General features: G+C 64.6%; 1 protein-coding gene across 2 annotated transcripts; it reads right to left on the reverse strand.

The window, feature by feature from the left end:
* Positions 1–2,105: 2,105 nt before the first annotated feature.
* Positions 2,106–10,566, reverse strand: CSF1 (colony stimulating factor 1). Of its 2 annotated transcripts, none has more exons than XM_075521467.1 (9): positions 10,441–10,566; positions 9,096–9,227; positions 7,258–7,320; positions 6,769–6,948; positions 6,324–6,501; positions 4,532–5,370; positions 4,137–4,192; positions 3,984–4,036; positions 2,106–3,662 (listed from the first exon to the last, which is right to left on the reverse strand). In XM_075521467.1, exons 1-8 carry the CDS (start codon positions 10,459–10,461, stop codon positions 3,985–3,987), a joined length of 1,521 nt encoding a protein of 506 aa, XP_075377582.1. In that variant the 5' UTR covers positions 10,462–10,566; the 3' UTR covers positions 2,106–3,662; position 3,984. The 2 variants fall into 2 exon arrangements, with proteins under 2 accessions (XP_075377582.1, XP_075377583.1); XM_075521468.1 differs by having other exon boundaries at positions 2,107–3,662; positions 4,532–4,659.
* Positions 10,567–23,009: the final 12,443 nt, after the last annotated feature.

The raw sequence follows: 23,009 nt of genomic DNA on the forward strand, positions 1-23,009 counted from the left end.
AGCACCGGGGATGCGGGGGAGACCCTGGGTTCGGTGCTGGGGTGCCTGGGGAGGGTGCTGGGGCAGGGTGCCCCTGCTCTGTGCCACCCCGTGCCACCCCATGCCAGCCCGTGCCCGCACAGTGCCACTACCCGGCAGGTCCCAAGGGCCACTCGACCATGCCTTTCCCTCCGCCAGCCATCTTTTCCCCCAAAATCACCTTTTTTCACCCCGTCGAGGCAGCTTTTTAAGGCACAAACACCCATTTTACACCCCAGGAGGGACCCCGGGGGTGCCACCACCCTCCGTGCCCCACTCAACCCCCTACAAGTGTGGAGGGACAGGGATACGGCTCCGTCTCCCCCCCAGCTATGGGATCCCTGATGTGGGGGGCTGAGAGCAGGTTTTGCCCCCCCCCAATTGTGGGGGGCGGGGGGGGGGGGTCTGCTCAGGGCAGGGAGTCACCTCTCTGCTCCCAGCCGGGTTGGTAATAGGGTAGGGAAGAGGCCACCAACATGGGGACATGAGAAGCAGAGGGACCCTCCTGGCCCAAACCCCAAGGCGGGGAGATGGGTTTTTGCTTTTTTCCTGCATTTTCCATGTGCCTTTACAGGGTTGGGGTGCTTGAAGCAGCCAGGAGGGTCAGAGATGAGGCTTTGCGGGGTGTAAATTTGAAGGGGGCAGGTATCAGTGCTCCTCACATCGCCCCCAGCAGCCAGGGACGCTCCCACCTCTGTTCCTCTGAGCTCTACCGAAGTATTAAGCTTCTGTCATAGCCTTGCCATCATTCAGCTCCAGAGTTAACGCCCTCTCCTGTGCAGCCAGCTTCCACCTGGAGCCGCCTGCAGGGCAGGGGCTCGCTGCCCCCAGCACCCCCAAGCCCAGGCACCCTGCCCACCCGTAAGAGCAGCCTCTGACCTTAAACACTCCCCCAAATCCAACCATAATGATTGTGGCCTGACTCCGGCGGGATATATATAGGTCCCACTTCCCTGGGAAGGGGATGTGGACCTGGGAAACCCCCGGCTGCTGCTGGGGAGAGGAAGGGCTGGGCTGAGTCAGCTCCCCTCGAGGAATCCTGTTTGTCAGCAAACGCAGCAGCGGGCTCAGCCCCGACACCCGCAAAGGGCTCCTGGGCCCCATCCTGCCCTTCCCGTCCTCCCTGGGTGAGCAATGGGGGGGCTTAACCCTGCACCCCCCAACACCAAACCCCTCCGTGAGCACGCTGGTAGGGGCTCGGGATGGCGTCGAAGCCCCCTCGTGCCCCGGGTACCTCCCCGGAGACGCTGGATCCGTGCAGGGGGAGCGGGACGCGGGGCTCCCCCGTTCCTGGAAGGCAAGGGGAGCTGGGGGGGGGCGGCGGGGGGGGGGGGAGGAAGGAAATGCCTCTTCAAGCGCTGCCTCTCCAAGCGAAGCGCTCGCAGGAAGCTTTGCCGAGAGCAGCCTCGAGCGTGTTTGCGTTAAACAGCTGCTTCCCGACCTTCCGCATAGATTTCGGGGGGCCCCACCGCCAGCAAGGGGAGCCCATGCCTGGAGCCCCTCACCCCGGCGCTGCCGGAGGGCTGCGGGGGGGCTGGGGGCAGGAAGGCCGGATCCGTCCCTCTGCCCTCACGCCGGGACCGTGAACTCCCGCGCGCATCAACAGGAAAGGGGGTCAGCGGGGCCGGGAGCCCGACCCCGAGCCCTCGCCACGCCACCGGCCGCACCCAGACCTCCACCCCGAGCAGGGGCTGCAGCAGCTTCCCCTGGGTGCCACCCCCCCACCCGCTCCTGGGGACCCCCCCATTGCAGGGCACCAAAGCAGCCCCAGGGCAGGGTGCAAGGAGGAGAGGAGACGGTCCTGGATCCCACCCAGGAACATCCTGGAGCCAGGATGGGGGGGGGACTCTCCCCCCCCACCTCCTGCACATCCCAAGGCATGGGGGCAGCTCCAGCAGGACCCCCCTGTTGCCCCCCAGTGCAGCCACACCAGGGACGGATCCCCTCTCCTTCCCCACCCCCGCCACGTGTGTCATCCCCCCCCCCCGAGGGATCCCAGGGCTGGGACAGGGTGGTCACAGGCTGTGTCCCCCCACCCCGTCCCCCCCCCCCACCAGCTCCCACACTTACACAGTGCTACACGTCTCTGTTTAATATTATTAAATATACAAGCTGTTTTCTATTATTTTCTTTAAATAGACTTCTTTAAATGACTTTGTATAAAATATTTCAACATTTCATTGTATCAAAAAAAAAAAAAAAAAGGTAAAATAAATCCAACACAGATTAAAGGCAAGGTTTCTCCCCCAGGAGCGGGGCCAGCACAGTGTCGGCATCTCCTGCACGGTGCAAATCAGTGCCGAGCCGGTGGCTTACACCAGCAGCGAGTTTGACCCCGGCCTCCCTACTGCAGTCAGGGCTTTCCTCCTGATTTACACTAGTCCCTTGCATTGGAAATCCCTCATTTTAGCAGTCATAAATACATATATAAAAAAATTAATACTAATGCTTTCTTTTAAAAACAGTTTGGTTTGTCCACACTTTCTTCCATCGTATAAAAATAATACTTCAAATCCCAGGAGCAGCGCGGGCCACGCTTCACATTTGGGGCCAGAGGGATGCTGCGGTGGGGCAGGATGCGGCCCGAGCCCGGGCTCTGGGGTATCTGCAGGGCTGGCGCATCCCAAACCAGGCTCTTCCCAAAGCCAGGGAGGGGGCTGAGCCAAAAAGCCCCGGGTACCCGGCTGGGGCATCGCCGCCTCGTTCACCCACATCGATCCAGTCCTTCCCCGGCCCCGTTTCCCTTCTTTAAAGCGCAGTCACAAAAGAAATCCAGTCGCAGGCGAGGCCAGCTCGCAGCAATAACCCTGCAAGGGGGCAGGACGGGCCCCCCGTAAAAATACTTCTGCGGGATAAAGACTTTCACCTGCTATATTAAAATAAAACCCTAACGGCATGACGGCAAGCCGAGGCCAGCTCGGGCATGCGGGACCGGAGCCAGATCTCCAGTGGCAGGAGGATGGGGACTGGGACGGTGCCAAGCATCACCCCCAAGCCCGGCCCCGCGTGGGGACACGGGCACCGGTGGGCTTTAAATATTCACAGTGTGAGGGTTGAAGTTGCAAGTCGGGGCTGGGCTTGTGCAGCTCGGGGGGGGTGGGAGTCCCGGCAACTTGACCCCCCCCCAGCATCTGGGATGCTCTGGCTGAAGCCTCAGGAAAGGCAGGGTGAAGGTGGGGGGCGATGGGTGCTGCTCCAAACCCCGCTGTGCTGGGGTGGGAAAGAGCCAGGGGATTCGGGGAGCTGGTCCCCTCCATCTTCAGCCAGCGTCGGCCATGCCCGAGGGGGATCCGTCGTCCCGCATCCAGCGCCAGCCTCTCCGTCGTCCTGCTCCGCACCACGGTGTCACGTCAGCCACCACTGCCGTCCCAGCAAAGTCCTTCAGTTACAGTCCGACACCTTCCAGCCCCTCGCTTCCCAGTACCCGGGGGTCCCACTCGGGGCACATCCCCCCATCCTTTCATCCCTGCCTGGGAGGTTTTTTTTTTTTTTTGCAGTCTCTGGCTGCCGGTGTGGGGCGAGGGAAGAGGGAGCATCAGCATCATGGCGGGACCGTGGAGGAGCCGGTGCGTGCCAACCCTCCTTCACATGGCAAGGAGCATCCGAATCCGTCCCCCGAGCAGCTTCACATCCCGCCTCGGGCCCTGGGGAAAGGAGGAGAAAGATGAGCTGAGGCTCTGCCAAGGAGGGCGGGGGGGAGCAACACATAAAAACCACAGGAAAAAATACTATATATATTAAGAAAGTGCTGGTAATGGATTAATGGGCTGCAAAACCGCATGCTGGCAGCGCTGGGACGCAGACCTGCTCCTCTCTGTGTCTTCCCACCCCAGCCACCCCTTGCCAGCAGCTGAATTTCCCTGCCTGTGGCCGAGGTCAGGGCGGGTGGGGACGGTGGGGGACCCAACGCTGTCCCCGCGGGCTTGGACTGGAGCCCTCCGAGGTCCCATCCAGCCCCTGCTCACCTTAGAGGTCCTGAGTCTCCAGCTCCGGACATCCCCTTGCTCCCTGCAGCGCCCTGTGAGGGAAAGCCAGGGGGGTTAGGGCAGGGTGGCCCCGGGCAGGGGTCCCCAAAGCCCCCCCCCCCACCCCCCCAAGCAGGACGGGGTCACACCCACCTCCTCTCCGGCTCCTCGGGGTCACAGCCTCCATCTTCCAGCGGCCGCTCCAGGACCTGCACGGAGGGAGGGGGAACAGGGAGATGAGCCCTGGGGAAGGGGCTGCAGCAGGGGGGCTCTCACCCCCAACCCATTGGGGGGGGGGGGGGAGGGAATCTCCCAAATAATAACACCCCCCCAAATAACACCCCCCCAAATAACACCCCCCCAAATAACACCCCCCCACCCCACTCAGCACCACCACTTGTTTCCCCCCCCATCCCGAAATGATGGGGAAAGGGGGGGTGAACCCACACAGACGAGAGATGAGTGGGGAAACTCAGGCGGGAGAGGATGCTTGTGCCCGGGGAGGGGGCAGGATGGGCTGGGGGCAGGGGGGGGGGGGAAATCCTTACCCTGGATTTATACTTGTAGAAGAGCAGCCCTCCCATGGCCAGCAAGACAGCCACCACGCTGGCCACCGTGATGTATATCAGGGGCTCCCAGCGGCCCTCCCTGACGGCCGGCTCCTTCCTGCGCTGCTCTGCGCTCAGAACAAAGCCAGAGTCAAAGCTGGGGCCGGCCCCGCCGTCCTCAGGCTCCCGCAGCCGGCTCAGCCCCCAGCCTCGCACCCTCGCCCCGTCCCCGGGGCCGCCCGGTGCTCGGCCCCACATCCCTGGGGCCGTCCTGGAGAAATGGAGCTGCATGATGGGCTCGGCCGCCTTGGCGGAACGGATCCTGGCTCTGCCGCCTGCCCAGCCGGTGCTGGGGGATGCTGCCGGCGTGGTGGTCCTGAGCCCGCCGGGATGATCCGGGAGGATGGAGGCTCCCCGCTGCTGGGCCGGATCCTGCGGCGGGTGGCCGGCCACCTCTTCGGTGCCCCCCTCCATCAGCTCTCCATCCCCACGCAGGACGGAGACATCCATCGCCATCAGGCTAAGGGTCCCGGCCGCATCCAGGAGGGCTTCGGCGCCGTCAGCTGGAGCTGTCTGCTGCATCACGGGGGACGGCACCGACGCCGTGTCACCTACCCCGGCACCCAGGACCTCCTCGGTCCCCGAGCCACCGTCCGTGCTACTGGGGGGCTGAGATGGGGTGTCTAAGTCAGCGAGGGTGGCATGGAGGAGGCTGTAAGGGACCTGGGTGCTAGCGGGTGCCACCTCCCTGCCAGCATGGGTGGCAGCGGAGAGGGAGGGCTGGGTGGCAGAAGGGAGGGCAGGGGACAGGCAATTGCAGTCAGGATCTGTCCCCACACCTGAAAGAAGCAGAGAGAAGAGATGGCCGTAGGGTCACCAGCCTCCAAGAGGGGCACAGCCAGCAGATCCGAGGTCAGGGGCAGTGTCCCCGTCCCTCCCCGCAGCCCCGGGCAAGCGGGTCAAACGGCCCCCCCAAAAAAAAGGGAGAGCGAAGGTGAAGCAGGGAGCAGGCAGGGACAGACGTGGCAGCACAAAGATGACAAGCAGCGGGCAGGATGAAGCAAACTCGAATCACCAGGTCCCCTGAGCTAATGGCAGCGGTTATCCATGACTGGCAGGAGCCAGCCAGCCACGTTTAACGTCCCATGACACAGGGACGTGGCACAGCTCCGACACACGGACAACAGCGAGACGTCTCCTCCGCAGGCATGCAAACACACAGCACGGGCGCTTGCAAAAGCATGGACGGCAACACGGGTTCTTCCACCCCGGTGGGCAATGCTCTCCCCGGGGAAACTGAGGCACGGGGCAGTTGAAGTGACACGGCTGAGGTCATGCAGCAGGTTGGTGGCAGAGTGGTCCCAGCACCTCGATTTCTCCGTGTTACGCCCAAGCCGGGCACGGGGGCTTGAGACGGAGCCGAGCCTGACGCCTCCAGCCGGGCCGATGGAGATGCCTCCTTATTCTCTCTCGGCATCTCTCTCTGGCCTTGTTTCCAGCAGGATTCGGCCCAAATCCCACCTCCAAAGGGTGGCCAGCCCCTTCTCCCAACCCCGGCTCTCCCCAGACACAGATGCAGAGCTCACCAACACACCGCCAAGGCCACCCCACGGGGACGGCCACCAGCCGAGCAAGAGAGACGGGGACCAATGCAGACACATGCCGTGCCCACGGTGCCCACGTGTGCCCATGGACGGGGACACGTGGCTGTCAAGCTGCTCCATGCAGGCAAGCCCAAACCCGCCAGCCCGGCACGGGTTTGCCGGGCAGAGGCAAAGCCTTGGCATCTCACCTGGTGAGGATCCGGCCTTCCTGGGTCCCAAGCAGGTCCTGCGGTAGACCTGGCTGCAATCCTTCTCGAAGGTCTCCTGGTTCTGCAGCAGCTGGTTGATGTCCTGGAAGAATTGCTTCACCAGCACCAGCATCTCGTAGGGGGAGGTGGTGAACTCCTCGAAGCACATTTGCGAGAGCTGGAGGAAGAGCCAGGCTCAGCATCGGCTCCACAACCGTGCCGGGCACCCGGTGTCACCGCCACGGGGTACCACGCTGCACCCAGGGCAGGGTTTGACCCCCGCCACGGCTCCCTGCGTCCGTGCACACCCCATCTCCACTCCGCTTCAAGGTCCTGCCCACGCACCCACCCCGGCATGCTCTGGACACCCCATTTCACTCAAGGATGAGGACTCAGACCCACAGCCCTGCAGATCTGGCACCCCACGAGGCAGGGGACACCGTACCTTTCTCTCCTCATCATCCTCCTCCCTGATGCAGGGGTCGACGTTCTCATCGATGCGGCTGTACATCCTGCGCACCATCTGCATCTTCTTGGCGTTGGACGAGTTCTCCTTGAACTCCGTTCGCTCCAGGATCTTGCCCAGCAGAGGAAAGGCGGCTTTCACGTAGCAGACGGAGTCGTTCTGCGAGGACACAGACCCCCACAAAAAGTGAGACTGGTTACTGGCTGGGCAGAGGCAGGAGCACCCGTTCCACTCAGCCTGGGGGAAACTGAGGCACAGAGCCACAAGATGCCTTTCTACGGTCCCGTGGGCTGCCCAAGCTGGGACTCAACAGCCACCTGGCCAGGCAGGGTGGGTCCCTCCTGGGCTGCCTCCCGCAAAGAGGGACAGGAGAGGGGAGATTGGGGACCCAGGGACCCCCCCCGTGCACCAGCCAGCCCTGGTCCCTGTCCCCGTCTGTCCCCCGGTGCCCAGCGAGGAGCCACTCACCAACTGCGTCTTATTGATGAACTTGAAGGAGACCCTGCCCGGGTGCTGCATCTGGGTGTCAGCCTGGAAGGAGAGAGCAGGATGTCACCCCGCGGCCCTGGGGGGATAACACAGCGGGCAGGGGCAGCGGAGCCCACGCGGGTACCGCGAGGGCACGAAGGGGTGCCCGAGCCCCCCGAATCCACAGGGCTGGGGGGTTCTGCTCCCACCCCTGCTTCATCCCGCACCATCCTCCTCCTTGCACAGACACTTCCCCAAGGTTGAACCTCTGGCAGGGTGAGCCCAGGATCCCCGCTCCCCGTACCAGGGACGCCTGCCTCCCCCTGCCTGCTCCCACCCCGCCTCTCTTCCTCCTCCTCCTCCTCCTCCCAGCACCACAGCAGAGCCCAGCCCTGCTTGATTCTCCCAGGATCTTCCCCGCACTGCTCGCTCCGCTAAAGCCGGGCTGCAGAAGAGCATCCGGCCGTGCAGGAGGTGGTCGTGACACCGAGGTCACGTATCCCCCGGCATCACACAACGCTGGGGTCCCACACACAGCGCTGCTGGCCCCCCCCATACCACAACCCTTTCCAATGGGGGTGAAAACCGACCCCAAACAAGCCCCCTGCCTCTGGGCCGGCATCCCAGGCTGGGAGGGCGAGGGCTGCCAGAATTGCCGGCCGGCAATTCTGGCAGCCCTCGCCCTCCCAGCCTGGGATGCCGGCCCGGAAACAATTGCTCCATTATGCCGCAGGGGCTGGAGCGAGGGCCAGCTCCTCCGCCAGCGGGAAGGGGCTGCAATCCCCGGCAAGGAAACCACGATTTCCATTCAAACCTGCTCCATCCTTTTTCTCCCCCCAACCACGCACCCACTTTTAATCCCCAGGGGTTGCAAAGCAAAGGCTCCCTTGGTATGTGGGGTGCTGGGGCTGCAGGGACAGCTCGGGCAGAGGAAGCTGAGCTTGCATACACATCTGCCAGCTCCTGGCACCGCAGCTCGGTGCTTAAAGAGGAAGAGGTAAAGCAAGCCCGGACACAGCAATGCAAAGCAAGCGGGTGGCGAGGATTCGGAGGCGCCGCTATTGCCTCTCGCCCACGTACCCCGCTCACTGCAACAACGGAATTTAATCTGTGACAACTGTGCAAATCCCTGTGTGCCCCGATTCCCGTTTCTCTCCCAAGCATCCGCGTGATTCCCCGCTCGGAGGTGAGCCAAGGGCCAGGGCGGGATACAGCCCCAGGAGCTGGGATGGGGCCAGGATTTGCCTCCCTGTGGGGTGGGTGCGAGGACCCGGAACTGCCCACGCGGGACAAAGGCACCCATTGCCCCAGCCCGGCTGGCTCCAGCACCGGGCTAGCCTGGCCGGCGGCCCTCCTTGCTGCCTGCCACCCACCCACAGCCCCATTGCCAGCCCAGCTTCCAGGCAAGCAGCTGGACTCAGGAATGCAGCCGGATTCCTCGGCTTAACCCCTGCGCAGCCGCCCGGAAAACGCCACGGCCCCACAGCACCGGTCCCCTCTGCCGCTTCCCCATCACCCCTGCACCCATCCAGCCCCACTCGTGCTCCCTTCTCAGCCACACTCCTGCCAGCTCCCGCTTCCCCTCTTCTTCCATTTCTCCCACCGGCACTTTTCCGTGGCCACCCTTGCTAAAGCCACCACGGTGCGTCACCCCCCCGCCCCGGTGCCCGCCTGTCCCTCGTGCCCACAGATGCTCGGCTCCTGGGTACCACCACTTTGCTGGTGGAGCCGAAAGTAAGCTGATTTGCTGATTTTCAGCCCTAAATAAGGGCTGATTGGCACTTGCCCGCCCCCGAACGAGCCCCCGTCCCGCAGCAGAGCCCAGGGAGGGCACTCACCAGCTCCTCCAGCTCGGCCAGGTGCTTCTCCGTGATGATCTGCTGGCAGTAGCTGTTCTGCTCCGTCTCATGGATGCTGCAGACCAGGAGGAGGAGGAGGGATGACAGCAGGGTGCAGCGGAGCAGGCACACCTGAGCACGGCAGAGCAAAGGCTTGGAGCAGGGTTAACACCCCCCCCAGCCCCCTGCCCTTCCCCAGCACCCCCCAGAGTGGCCACCTTTGTGGTGGACAGGCCCTGACCACGGCCCAGGGATAACCCCACCACGGTCGTCCAACCCCACGCCCATCCCCATCCTGCTATTTTTAGCAGTGCCAGGTCAGCAGGGAATTTCCCAGTGCCCGGCGTGGGGGCTGCGTGGCCGGTGCCCGGTCTGGCACGAGCCTGGACATGGCTCTCGGCCACCTCCACAGTCCCCATCCAGTCCTTGTTCCCTCTCCTGCACCATTTCTCTGTCTCTCCTGCAAGTCTTCTCCTCCGCCCTGGCTCCAGGGAGCCATCTGACACACTGACCCACCCATCCCCAAAAATTCTCTTCCCACCCTCCGGACCCCCCCAGCCTCCAGTGCCTGCACCCACCGGGCTCCTTCCATGCAGTGGCTCTGGCATCACCCCAAATTCCCTTCCCAATCCCCCTGCAAAGAAGCAGGGAGGCCCCAAACCGTGGCGGGACCCCGGTGGGCAACGGGGCTCGTCCCAGGGCCAAGGCCCCTGGGGTGGGGATGGAGCAGACCCCCGGGGTGGGTGCGTGTGCCCCCCGCCCCCCCCCCCCCCCCCCCGGTGCACCGGCACCGAGAGGGTGTCTGAGTGATGGGGGGGGGGGGGGGGGGGGGGGGGGGGAAATTTCCCTTGGAGGTTGCCCAGAAATCCTCCCCTCTTGTGAAACTCCAAGATGCCGCCCGGGCCACCGCCGAGACGCGGCCACGGCTGGCCGGAGCCTCACCCCGCCGGGGACGGGCTGGAGCCGGGGGACGGGACGGGGCTGGAGCCGGAGCCTCTCCCCGCCAGGTCCGGGAAGGGGCTGGAGCCGAGAACCGGGGCGGGGACGGGGCTTCACCCCGCCGGGTCCGGGAGCCGGGCCGGGGCTGGAACCGCGAACCGGGACGGGACCCTCAGCCCGCGGGTCCGGGAACCGAGCCGGGGCTGGAGCACCACCCCGCCGGGAGCCGGGAGCCCCGAAGAAGGGATTCGCCACGTCCCCCTGCGTGGTCCCCCTGCGTGACCGCGGCGGGGGTACACGAGGAGAACCGGGGCTGACGGAGCGGCGGGGGCTGCTCCCCCCGGGGACCCCGCACAGGTGGCGGCGGGGGGGGGGGGAAGGGGGGTAACGGGAGGGGCCGCCGTACCTTGGCTCCGAGGCGGGGCATGGGGGCTGCCGTGGGGCCGGGGCTGCGGCGGGGCCGGACGGTGCGGGCGAGGCGGCGGCGGGGCCGAGCGGGGCCGGGCTGAGCCGCCGCCGCCGCCGCGCTCGCCTTTATAGGGCCGCGGCAGCATGTGGTTTATGAGAAAGGGCTGGCGGCCGGCCAGCGCCCGCGGCTCCGATCGGCCCCGCTCGGCTCGGCTCGGCCCCGCTCGGCTCGGCTCCAGCCCGGCTCGGCTCGGCTCGGCTCGGCTCGGCTCGGCTCCAGCCCCGCTCGGCTCGGATCGGCTCGGATCGGCTCCAGCCCCGCTCGGCTCGGCTCGGCTCGGCTCCAGCCCGGCTCGGCTCGGCTCGGCAGCTTTGCAGCGCTGGGTGCTGTGTGCGCGACCCCCCCCACCCCCTGCACCATCACGCACACACGCGTGCATGCACACCCCTGGGCACACACGCTTGCGTGTCCACGCGTGCCCTTGGGCACATGCAGACGCACACACACGTATCTGCACATATGTGCACGCGCCAGGGACGGACAGACACACACACACCCCCACGCATGTGCATGCACACCCCTTGGAACACGGACATACGCACACACGCGTGCACGCGCTGGGGCTTGCACACACGCACGCGCACACACGACTGCGCAGCACTGGGGCTTGCACACACGCGTACACGACTGTATGTGCAGCGCTGGGGCTTGCACACACGCACACGCACACATAACTGCACAGCACTGGGGCTTGCACACATGCACACGCATACACGACTGTGTGTGCAGCGCTGGGGCTTGCACACACGCACACATGACTATGCGCAGCGCTGGGGCTTGCACACACGCACACGCACACACGACTGTATGCACAGCGCTGGGGCTTGCACACACGCACACGCATACACGACTGTGTGTGCAGCGCTGGGGCTTGCACGCACGCACACATGACTGTATGCGCAGCGCTGGGGCTTGCACACACGCACACACACACATGACTGCACAGTGCTGGGGCTTGCACACACGCACACGCACACACGACTGTATGCGCAGCGCTGGGGCTTGCCCACGTGTATGTGTATGGTCACGCCTGGGCACTTGTACCCATGCACACACACACGCACACATGCCCTGGGGCCTGCACACACGCATGTGTGCACGCTTACCCCCAGGCACACGCACACGCACACGTGACAGCACATGTGGGTGCATGCACAGACATGCAGGCACACCCACGCACGTGTGCACACACCCACCACCCGCAGACACACCGCACGTTTGCGCACAAACACACGCCCAAAGTGCACGCACGCCTAAACTCCGACACGCACGCACACTTGCACGCACACTTGCACGCACACCTGTGTAACCCGGCAGCTGCGCGTGCCCACCCACACACAGACGTTCCGCACACGCAGGGCTGCACGTTTATATTTGCGCCCCAACCACAACGGCACCCCCCTACACGCGCAGGGGTGCACCCACCATCCCATGTGCAGCACGCGCAAACGCGTTCACGCGCGCACCCCAGTGCATCGGCGATGCCGACGCGCGGCCCCGCTGCAACTTTGTGCCTTGCTCCCGGTCCACGCCGTAAGTTTTCCCGCAGAAAATCCCGCGTGGGTTTGACAACCTTCCCCACGCAGCGCGTGCCCGGTTCCTCCCCGAAACCCCACCGCCTGCAGCCCGCCGCAGCCGAAATGCCTTCGAGAGACGTTTCTGCTGTGCAGAGGGTTGCGGGCGATTCGGGACCGGGGTGCCCTCGCCATGCCGGGGCTCGTGGGTGCACTGGGTGCTGGGAGCAGCGGCGGGGGGGAATTTGGGGTGTCAGCGTGTGGGAGCAGGGCAGGAATTGAGGCGTCGGGGACAAGAGGATGGCGAGAGGCCCCAGGGTGTCCCTGCAGCTGCCGATTCAGGCTGCTTGTGCTGTTGCTGGTGGCGGGCAGGCAGCAGGCACAGAGGTGTGTGCGTAGATCCGTGTGCGTGGGCGCGCGTGGACGGATCCGTGTGCGTGGCTGGATCCGCATGTGCACGGACGGATCCACATGCGCACAAGCGGATCCCTTTGCATGGGCGTGCATGGGCAGATCTGCGTGCACACATGTGCATGGATAGGTCCACGTCTGCGTGGACAGATCCGTGTGCGCGGACGGATCCACGTGTGCGTGGAACAGATCCATTTGCACGGGTGTGCACAAAAGGATCTGTGAGTGCACGGGTGGATCCTATGATTCTATGATCTGGGGACAGATGCGGGGACAGAAAAACCACTGGCGTTGAGGCGCTGGGCATGCAGAAAGCCCCGTCCTCTGCTTTGGGGATTTTCCTGTTTGCTGCCTGTTTGTTTGCAGGCAACTGGAAACAATTAGTTGCCACGAAGTGAACTGTTGCCTTGCAAAGTGTTCGTCACCCCAACAGAAGCAGAAAAACAAAATACTCCTCAAACGCAACTAGATGCAAGCGGTGGCCCCGGGCTGCAGCTGTGACCAGGGTACAGCGACAACGGGACCGCGTGTCGGTGACAGCCACCACATCCGAGCTTCGAGGAAGCAGCGGTATCTGCTCCCCGGGGCCGGAAATGTCGACGGAGGTTTCAGAAGCTGCCGAGGGTTTTTCTTGGAGCTGAGAGAACCCCAAGTGAGCGGAGGGTCGAGATCGGGGACCTGGCAGAGGAACGATGGGGATTTGGGGTCGGGGAAGAGCTGGGGGCCATCCGGAGATGGGGACAGCAGTGACAGCCCTGCAACGGCATCAAATCTGCACTGGTTTACGGGTGCCACGTGTGTCCTTATCACCCATGGGTGGCCCTTAGCAACTGCACATGGATAAATATTGACCCTGAGGGCGATGGGATGGGGGGAGGAAGGACGCTGGGGTTAAAAATGAGCAGTACTCACAAAATAACCCCCTTTCTCCCCACAAATGCTGAGACATTGTCTTCATTTTCTGCGACGAGCTGTCCTGGGAGCCTCAGCAGCACCCGGCAGTGGGAGGATGCCGGGGTGGGCACCCAAGGGACACAGCCGGGTGACACCAGCCCCGGAGGGTGACTCACGGGGACCCCGTGCCAGCGCGTGAGGCCCTTTCACACCGGCTGAGGACCATGCTCCTTCTTATCTCCCGCACATTCATTCCCCCTCCTCCTCCTTTTAAGTGACCGGAAAAGTGTCACATCCCCAAGTCATGGGACAAGCGAGTAAGGGGGCAGAGGGACGGCGGGACAGAGGGACGGCGTAGCGCTTGGGTTAATAATTCACTCCCTGAGTGACAGACGGCGAGAGCAGCAGCCGCCTCTTTCTTTTTTGGCAGGGAAGTGGCTTTTGCCCCTCCTCCCCTCCCAAACCTGCCGAAATCCCTGAGTCACGCGGCAGAAATAGAGACGACATCAAGAGCGGCGATGGGTGACAGCGGTGGCAGCACCCAGTGCCTGCACCATGGCCAGCCTCAACGAGGCAAAATTTGGGGTGGGGGGGACCTGGCTGTCCCTCTCCCAGTTGCAAACTGGGCCCAGTGGCACTGTCACCGCTCTGGTGCTGCCTGGGGGCTGCTGTCCCCGTCTCCCCCGCGGCCATCTCCAAGCCCTGAGGCTGTCACCCACGGGGGGAAGGCAGGATGAGGCCGTGGGGGCTCGTGGGCATCCCGGGGGGGTCCCCAGGTCTGCTGGCCCCCAGCACAGGGGGATACAGGGATGCAGGCAGAGGGGACGCAGGATGCTCCCGAGGGCCTGGACCAGACACCGGGACCATCCCACCTGCAACCGCATCTCCTCCGTGTCTGAGGTCAGGGCATCCCTGGACCTCGGGGAGCTGGAGGGACACTGGTCGGGCAGCTTCAGCTCCAGCGATTCCCTCTCTTCCCCTCCCTGGTGGGAGCAGGAGCACATCCCAACCATTTTGGGAGGCTTTTTCAGGCCAGCGAGCACCAAAGGAGGTCTAAAAGCTGGAGCACATCCAAAGCCCCCCCGGCTGTGTCGGGGGACCGGCCTTGGGCTGCAAACAGCCTCTGCGGAGAAAGTTATTTCCAGCAAGAAAGTGCTGCGAGCTCTTAATCAGTTCCTTCCCCGGTGATTCACCGCCAGGCCGGGACGCTCTCCCCGCAGCCGGTGGACGAGTCTCCCCGGGCGCTGCAGCGGAGCCAGGACCGCAGGGCCCCCCCAGCACGATCCGGGCTGGAGCGGTGCGTGCCCAGGCTGGAAATCCCCGTGGGAAGGTCCCGAGCCGGTTCCTCGAGGAGCGGAGGAATGTGGGTGGCAGGCGCTCCCCCCGGCCCGCGGCCAGCGATGGGGACTCGAGATGTCACGAGCAGGCGGCAGGATGAGGCTGGAGCCTTCATCCCGCAGCAAGCCCGCTGATTCCTCCCCTCCATCCCTTCCGTGCTGCCTGCTCCAGACCGGGACCCTCTGTCCTGCCCTGGACCCCCTCGTCCAGCCCCGATCACCCCCATGCTCGGGGTGCCCCAGCAGCAGCCCCCTCCCCATGGGGTGGGCACCCATGGGAGGGGAGCGCTGGCCCGATCCGGGTGCAGGGGAATCGGTGGCTGTCAGCCGGCCAGGCTGGGAGCGAGGGAACCGCAGGGTCAAGTCGTGTCAGGCGCCTGCGGAGAAAGTCCCTTTTCAGAGTTATCATAACCCGGGGTCCGGCTGTCCTCGACCGCGGAGGCTCCCGGGGGACCTGCCACCCCCCCAGCGCACGCTGAGGGGTCCCTGGGCAGGGATAAAGCTCAGCTCCTTGGCTCGGGGAGGGTTCGCCCATGCCAGGGGTGCGTGCCAGGAGATGAGGGGGGACAGAGGACGGGTCAAGGCCCCACATGGGTCACCAGCGCGTCCCCAGCCCTCGCAGCCTGGGCTGAGTCACACCAGGCTCCGGCTCCGCTCCTCCCTCCACCGAGGAATGCAGCCGGAGCCGGAGCCAAAAGCCTTCCCGGGTGGCTGCCTGCCGGCACCCACCGAGGCTGGGGGGACAAGGGGGGGCAGGAGGTGCCACCGGCAGCCCCTCGGCTGCAGCACTTCCGGGGCGACGTCGGGAGGCTGCCCACCCCGTGGCATCTCCCTGTGCCCACGCTCTGGGGGGGCTGCACCCATGGGTGCCCAGGGCTCCCCAGCACCCCCAGTATACCCTGAACCAGAGCGCTGGGGGGGGTCACAGCCCCCAGTGTGCCCCATCCCCTGCTCAGCCCCACACAAGGAGCGCCCACCGGCTTGGCATCACCTGGTGCTCGTGGCACGGTGCCGCGTGGGTGCAGCCCCGGCACCCTCCAGATCAGCCTGGCTGGAGCCAAGCGGGTGCCGACCCACAGGGGGTCCGGGGGCTGCGCCGGGAACAGCTGGGCACAGGTGGGGACGGGCGGCCGAGCGGCGGCGGGGGGAGCGCGGCTCTGTGCCAGAACCAGGGGCAGGATGGGCAAAGGGCTTGGGAGCGCTCCAGGGAAGCCTGGCCTTGGCGCCGTGGCGGGGGGGGCCAGCGGCACCCGTCCCGGGAGGGCTGGGGGGTCCCTGGCTGCCGCCGAGGCCGGGCACGAGCTCCTGCCAAACCCTCGCCGGGATGCCACGGCCCTCGGGCTGCCGTGACGGATGGAGACGGCATCGTCCCTGACCTCGGCACGTGTCCGGGTGGCTAAATCCCTCCTTTGCCCCCCCAAATTGGGCATCTGCACCCCACGTGGGTCCGGCCCCAGGCCGGCAGGGTGGCAGCTCTGTGCCACCCACAAACGCGGGGCTGGAGGGGGTGTTTCAAGCCACCGACCCTGAGCGATGGAGATGCTGCTGGGGCGTCGTGAGGAGGGTCTGGAGCCACCCGGGCCACAAACAGAGGAGCTGTTTGTCCTCCCCGCCGGGGCTGGTTGTTTATCTGCAGCCGGAGCTGTTTACATCAGCGACTGGCCCCGATCTCCACCACGGATGCAGACACGCAGGGCCCCGTCCCCGGGTCCCCAGGTGCCGCCGAGGCTTTGCCGGGGAAGGAGGGGGAGAGGGGACGGATTGGGGTGTGCGACAGCCCCGGCGAGGGCTGAGTCACGGCCTCGTCCCGCTCCACACCCAGCGGCCGTCCTGCCCCGCCGCCGGCGGCAGCTCTCCCCTGCACGGGATCCGTCCCCGGGAGCTGCAGAGCCCCTTCCCCTGCTTGCATCCGTCCTTGAAATGGGGCGGGGGACCCCCAGTCCCAAGGGACATCCTTGCCAGCCGAAGTGACTCCCTGGGGGACAAGGGCCGGTCCCCGGGTGCTGCAGGGTGCAGCGGGGCTCAGCGCCCATCATCTTCCTTGCTGCGGATGGAGGCAGACCGAGACAAGTGCCTATGGGGCCGGCTGGATGCAGGGATGGGCAGGGGGCTGGACAGACAGACGGACCGTCACCCGCCAGACCCCCTGCAGCGTGCAAAACCCCGCAATTTTATTGCCTGACACCAGCCCTGATCCCCGAGGGGCGGCTGGGGGTGACTGGTCCCCGAGCGGGGCTCAGCTCCTGGGACAGCCGCGTGCCCGGGGGGGGCACGAAGGGCCCCACTCGCTGGCGAAGGAGCCCTCGCCTCCCGAAAGGAAGCGGCTCCTGCCAGGAATTCGAGGCATTACTCAGCCCAGCGGCCACGGATCAGCTGTTTTGGCTGCGCAGAACCTGTTTTTCATTAGCTGCAGAGGTTTTAGCACCGTAAAGCCGCCTTCTCCCTCCTGCCTGCGGCTCCGGGTTGGCCCCCGAGAGCCCGAGCTCTACCTGGGGGGACGGGATGCCGACAGCAGGTCGAGGGAAGCCGGCGGTGGTTTAGCCCTAATGAGCCTTGGCCGTGAGAGCTCCCCGGGGCTCCACGCCTGGATCCGGCCCTTTTCCGTCGCAGGGATGCATTTCAGGTGGCTGTTGGGAGGGATCGTGGTGCTGGGAGAGATGCCGGTGCCGGGCGTACCGATGCTGCGGCGCGCACATGCTGCGAGCCCAGCTGAGCTGCGCTGGCAGCCCCGTGCCCTGGCCGGGGGCCAAGTGGGTTCATTTTGGGCTGAAAACAGGAGATTTGGACCCGCTGCAATGGCTGGTGCGGGGGAAGGTGGCGATGAGGAGGTGAAGAGGAGTTTGGGGGTGTTGCAAAAAGCTCTCCAGCCTCGCACTTCTCCGGCCAAACTCTGCGTTTGGAAAGGGTCTGGAATCCACTCGGGTTTATTAAAAGCAACTTTTGGGCTCTGGGAAACCAAATCAATGTGTTACAGACACCGACTCCAACCCCCTGCTCCCAGGCAGCCCGGGTCCGGCATCACAAGAGGGGACACGGCAGGACCGAGTGCAACCGGCGTCGTGCCGGCATCTCTTGGTGAAAAGCCACTGGCCGGCAAGCGCAGCCCGCTCCCACTGCCCCCACGCTCCCCGGCCAACGCCGATGCTAAATCAGGCCTTTCCCATCTCCCTCGCAGCTGGACGAGATGCTCCTGCCTCCATCCCAGCCGCCTCGGCTTCCCTCCCAGGGGACGTTTTTCATCCTGACACCTTCACCCTTTCCCCCATCCTCTTCCTCCCGCCCATCGCAACCTCCATCCCCACCCGAGAGCGGAGCCGAGCAGCTCCCAGCGATGGGGCGAACCAACTCCAGCTGTTTGCCCGTGGTTGGAGACTCCAGTTTTGATGCATTTGCTGCTTTTTCCAAGAAAACTAACGGTCCTTTCAGCAGGTGAACTGTTTCCCTGCTCGGGCAGGGAGCCAACACCCCGTCCCACTCCGGGAAGCATCGGCCGTGCCACGGATACAAGGGGGGGGGGTTGAGCAGAGCTGGAAAGTGGGGTGCTCATGCAGGCATGCAGCAAAGCTGGTCAAAAATAGGGTCCCACAACAGTTTTGCAGGGGCTGCGGCTCATGTTTAGAGGAGGAGATGCCGCAGGGTAGCCCAGCTCACCCTTCTCCCAGCCGATAGCACGGCGTGTGCCCGGCCGCTGGGTCGTGCACCTACGCCAAGAGTATTGTATCATCCCCGAGACAGCACAAACAACCTTCAGCCACCACCAGAAAAACACAGGCTGATGCATTTTGGCATGCGGTGCTGCGTCTCCGCCCATCGTCCCACCCGGCAGCCCTCCGGCCCGTGGGACCGCCGGCAAAAACAGCCCCACGGCCCCTTCGAAACCCCGTGGAGCAACGTGCTGTCGCAACAGGGTGGGCAGAAACGGTACCCGGTGAGGCTGAAGAGCACGAAACCGCAATAGGGAACCTGCAAGGGTGCTTGTGGCCCCGGAGAGTGGGCGATGCTGGGGGGGGGCCCTCGCCTGGACCCTGAGTTTGGTTCATCTTCCATGTCCTTGCATAGGGAGGAGGCAGGATGGGGGCCAGGATGCCGAGTGCCTCCAAGTTATGGAGAGAGTCGGCAGCCCCCGGCAAGATTCCTCCCACCCCAAGCAATGGGATGGACCAAGGATCCCCGAAGATCTTGGAAAGGCTTAAATTTAGGGGCTGAGATGAGCCAGGCAAGTCCCAGCTCAACAAGGAGACCCGGGCGCGAGCCGGGGCCCATCCATCCCCAAACCTGCGCCCAGCCATGGGGAAGGGGCTCCACGCTGCTCCCCCTGCCCGGCGATGCTATGGGGCCAGTCTGCTGCTGCCACCCCCCCCAGCGCTCATAATTAAGTATAATCCAGTGGAATTTCATCCCGCAGCCACTGCTGTCCCATCTGGAGGCTGGTGTGGGCTGCTCGTATCCGTGCTTCATTTCTAAGCAACCACAAGAGTTTTCCATCCTCTTTTGATTAGCGTGCGGTTCCCACCCCAGAGCCCTCCACCAGTTTGCCCCGAGCGGGGCCAGCAGCCCCATGCTTAGCCGGGGACCTTGGCCACGATGTCCCCAGGGGTCCCCAAGCATCCCTGGTCTGTTAAAATACATGACGACCCCCCGGTACGGCTGCGCCGTTGGCTGGGGACGGAGCCCGGCTCCCAGTGGCTCTGCCGGGGAGGGTGGTGGCACGGTGATGGGGACCTGCCTCCCGCCAGCAAGCGATCCCGCTTCCCAGAACACAACCCCGGGATGGGAATCGGCATCTGATCAAAGGGGAGCTGCCCCACGTCCTCCCAAGCCAAGGGCTGCATGGCCAAGCTGGAGGCTGCGCCGGGCTCTTACGCGCAGCCAAAATACCAGGGCTTTGCTCAGCCTGATGCTGGTGGCACCGCTCCGCAGCCCAGTGACTGTCCCCAAGGGTGGGGGAGCCCCTGGGTGCCCCCATAACCCCTCCCTGGGGAGCACCCAGCTGCAGAGGGGACACTGTCCCCGTGTCCGTGCTCCCCGATGGGTGGGATAAACCCCTCCAGGAGCTGCTGGCTCTCAGGTCCCGGCCACCCAACAGGTCCCTTCTGGTGTCCCCATGTCCCCAAGCCCTCCCCAGGCCCCGTCCCTGTTCATGGCACTGCGGAGCAGCGGCTCAGCCACATCTGGGGCCGATTTTCCATGCAAAGCCACATTCGTCTCTGGGATGCAGAAGCCGCTCCGGGAAACCCCGCGGGAGCAAGGGAAACAGCCCGAGGGCTGGCTCAGGATGTGGTCGCTTGACCAGGAGGAAAGTGGAGCTGGAGGGGCAGTGGGGGAGCGCGGCTGGATGGGGCAGAGGCAGGAGAAGCCTCCCCCCGCCGCTCGCCCAGACCCTGCCAAGAACAGTCTCGCCGTGGCCCTGGGGATGGGATTACGCCGAGCTGGAAGCACGTCCTGCCGCGAGCCCAGGCGCTCCATGACCTCACCACCACGTGCCTCCGATGAGGAAGGAAAAGAGGAAACATCTTTTTTTTAAGAATAATCTTTGCCCGAGCTTTTCCTGGGGGAGAGAGTGTGACCCACAGCCAGCACCACTCACCCTTTCCACGACAGCGAGCATCACCCCGGGGTGACGGCAAACCCTCCCGGCCCACGTGCTGCTCCGGCTCCGCTCCCGCATCCCCAGGCCGTGGGCACGGACACAGGGACATCACTTCCAGCCATGCTGGAGCTGCGATCCACCTCCCCAGACCCACCTCTGCCTTGTCCCAGGGGCACAGCCACCCCCCGGGGCCACCCTAGGCACTGGACAGGGTCGTCACTGTGCACCTATGGGTGCTGCAAACCCCCCACCCATCGCACGTCCCTGATGCATGGAGAGGCGAGCTTGAGCGGCTTCGCAATGCAGCAGCTGGCGTTGGGAAACGAGGCCAGGGGAAGTTGTGCCCGGGCTAATAAACACATCGAAACCGTTTGTGGTTTCCGCATGGGTCGCATCCTCCCTCTCCCACCTCCACAGTGATGTCCCCCCCCGGGCTCGGCTCATGGAGGGCAGAGCCATCGGCTGAATCCCCATCCCACCCCAGGGCCGATGCTGGAGCCACCAGCAGACGCAGGAAGGGAAATGCCAATTAAAAAGAAGGAAAATATTAATTCCTCCTGGCGAGAGTGGCACAGCGCTGGGACGGAGCCCACCTCCGTCCCCAGGGATGCCAAAATTACACCTGGCTGCAGCAGGGACCCGGGCAGGATTCGGAGCGGGGACCCCTCGGCTGCTGGAAACGCTGCGGAAAAGCTGGGATCAGCTCCCTGGGAAAAGCCCAAACCACTCAGAGCTGCTAATTCCTCCTGCCCAGCGCCAGGTCTCTTGGCTGGGAGCTCCTGGGGTGGTTTGGCTTCGCTTCAGCCCTTCCCCTCGCAGATGAGGCTCAACGTCACCGCGAGGTGCCTGACCCCAATGGCAGCACCTTCACTTCAGCAGGGGGAAAAGGAGCCAAATCCCAGGGAAGTGGCTGGAGCCGCGGCTGCCCTGCAGCCCTCCCGGCATAGAAAAATGAAACTGGAACCGCTCATGGGCTGAAATCCCTTGTTTGGGGGGGGGAGGTTTACAGTAAGGGGAGCTGAGCGGCACGTGGGGTGCTTCCCTGCAGCCCCAGCCCCTGTGCTGGGGGGATCTCGCTTCGCCCAAACCTCCCAAGCTGAGCACCTCAGGGTGCAGATGGAGCCTGAGTGTCCACCAGCAGCAGCCCGCGAGCCACCACGGCACTGGCCATGTGGTGACACCGGGTGATCCCAGTGACTCAGAGGGAGGGAGGGAGCACGTGCCCCATCCCTACCTCAGGGCCTCCGCCACTGCGCTGCCCTCATCCCTGTCCCCAAACCTCCAGACCCCAGCTCGGGTGCTGCGAGGACAAACACGGCTCCGAGCGCCTCTGCCCTGCGCCGTACCCACCGCCACCCCCAAAGCCAGAGGAACCCCCCCTATTTCAGGGCAGGAGGCATTGGCAGCAGGATCACCTCCAGGCTGCGGATTTAAGGAGAAAAAAAAGCTTAATCCCTACCTACAAGGGTGCAAACAAGCTGCCAGCTCCTCTTTGTACAGCGCCTGGCGCTGGGAGCAAGCAGGACTTGAGCTGCTGTTGCGATAGAGAGAAGATGGATTGGGATGGGGATGAGAGCCCAGCAGCCTCCCTCCATCCCTCCAAAACCCTTTTATTGAGCTGGGGCAGTAAATTTATCCTCCCCGATATCAGGGCCGACACTTGGCAGCCAGTTTCTCTCAGCTCCCAGAGCTCACCCGGCCCAGGGCGGCCGTGCGGGATACGGCCGAGCACCAGCCAAGCAGTTTTTTCCCCTTGGAAGGGGAAAAGCGGATCCAGGTTTGCCGCAGGGCTGAGCTGGGGGATTTCCTGGGGCAAAGCACAGGAACGCCGTGGGGGGATGAACTCAGCCTCCCCAGTGGCACCGTGTCTTCCACCTCCTTCCCGTGGGCTGGATGACGGGGCTGTGCATGCAGCAGGACTGCTGCTGTCGCAGGGCAGGATACGTGCCTTGGAGGGACGGGGCGGGCGGCTGGGTTTGGGGGTGTCTGGACGGATGCTTCGCCTGCCAGAGGCACAACTCACCCCCCACGCCCCCCCAGGATGCTGCTTTTGGGCTGTTTTCCCCTGATCTTCACGCATTCCAGCCGGGCTCGGCTGCTGAATCACACTTGGCTGGTGGAGGAGCAAGGGACCTGACGGGGACAAGGGACCTTCCCACCGCCTGCCCCCCCCTCGCGAGTTGAGGCTCATCAAAACCACTCCAGGGAGGAAAAGCACCGGGCACCCTCGTCTCCAGGGCACCCTTATTAATGGGGCAGCCATTAATGGGGGACCCTCACCTCTGGGGTGTCCTCGTCGCCAGGGCACCCTCGTTAATGCGGCACCCTTCTCTCTGGGGCACCCTCGCCTCCATGGCATCCTTAGTCATGGGGCACCCACATTAATGGGGCACCCACATTAATAGGGCACCAGCACATCTGGGACACCCTCATTAATGGGGCACCCACCGTCTCAGGGCGTCCTTATTAACGGGGCAGCCACGTTAATGGGGGAACCTCACCTCTGGGTACCCTCGTCTCCAAGACACCCTTACGAATGGGGCACCCTGGCCTCTGGGGCACCCTGACCTCTGGGGCACCCTCATTTCCAGGGCACCCTCACCTCCACGGCACCCTTAGTAACGGGGCACCCACATTAATAGGGCACCATCACCTCTGGGACACCCTCACCTCGAGGGCACCCTCATCGCAGGGGCAGCAGCATCTCTGGGGCACCCTTATTACCCGGGCACCCATATTAATAGGGCAACCTCATCTCTC

Source organism: Mycteria americana, chromosome 20, assembly GCF_035582795.1.
Source record: "Mycteria americana isolate JAX WOST 10 ecotype Jacksonville Zoo and Gardens chromosome 20, USCA_MyAme_1.0, whole genome shotgun sequence".
NCBI classification, from domain to species: domain Eukaryota; kingdom Metazoa; phylum Chordata; class Aves; order Ciconiiformes; family Ciconiidae; genus Mycteria; species Mycteria americana.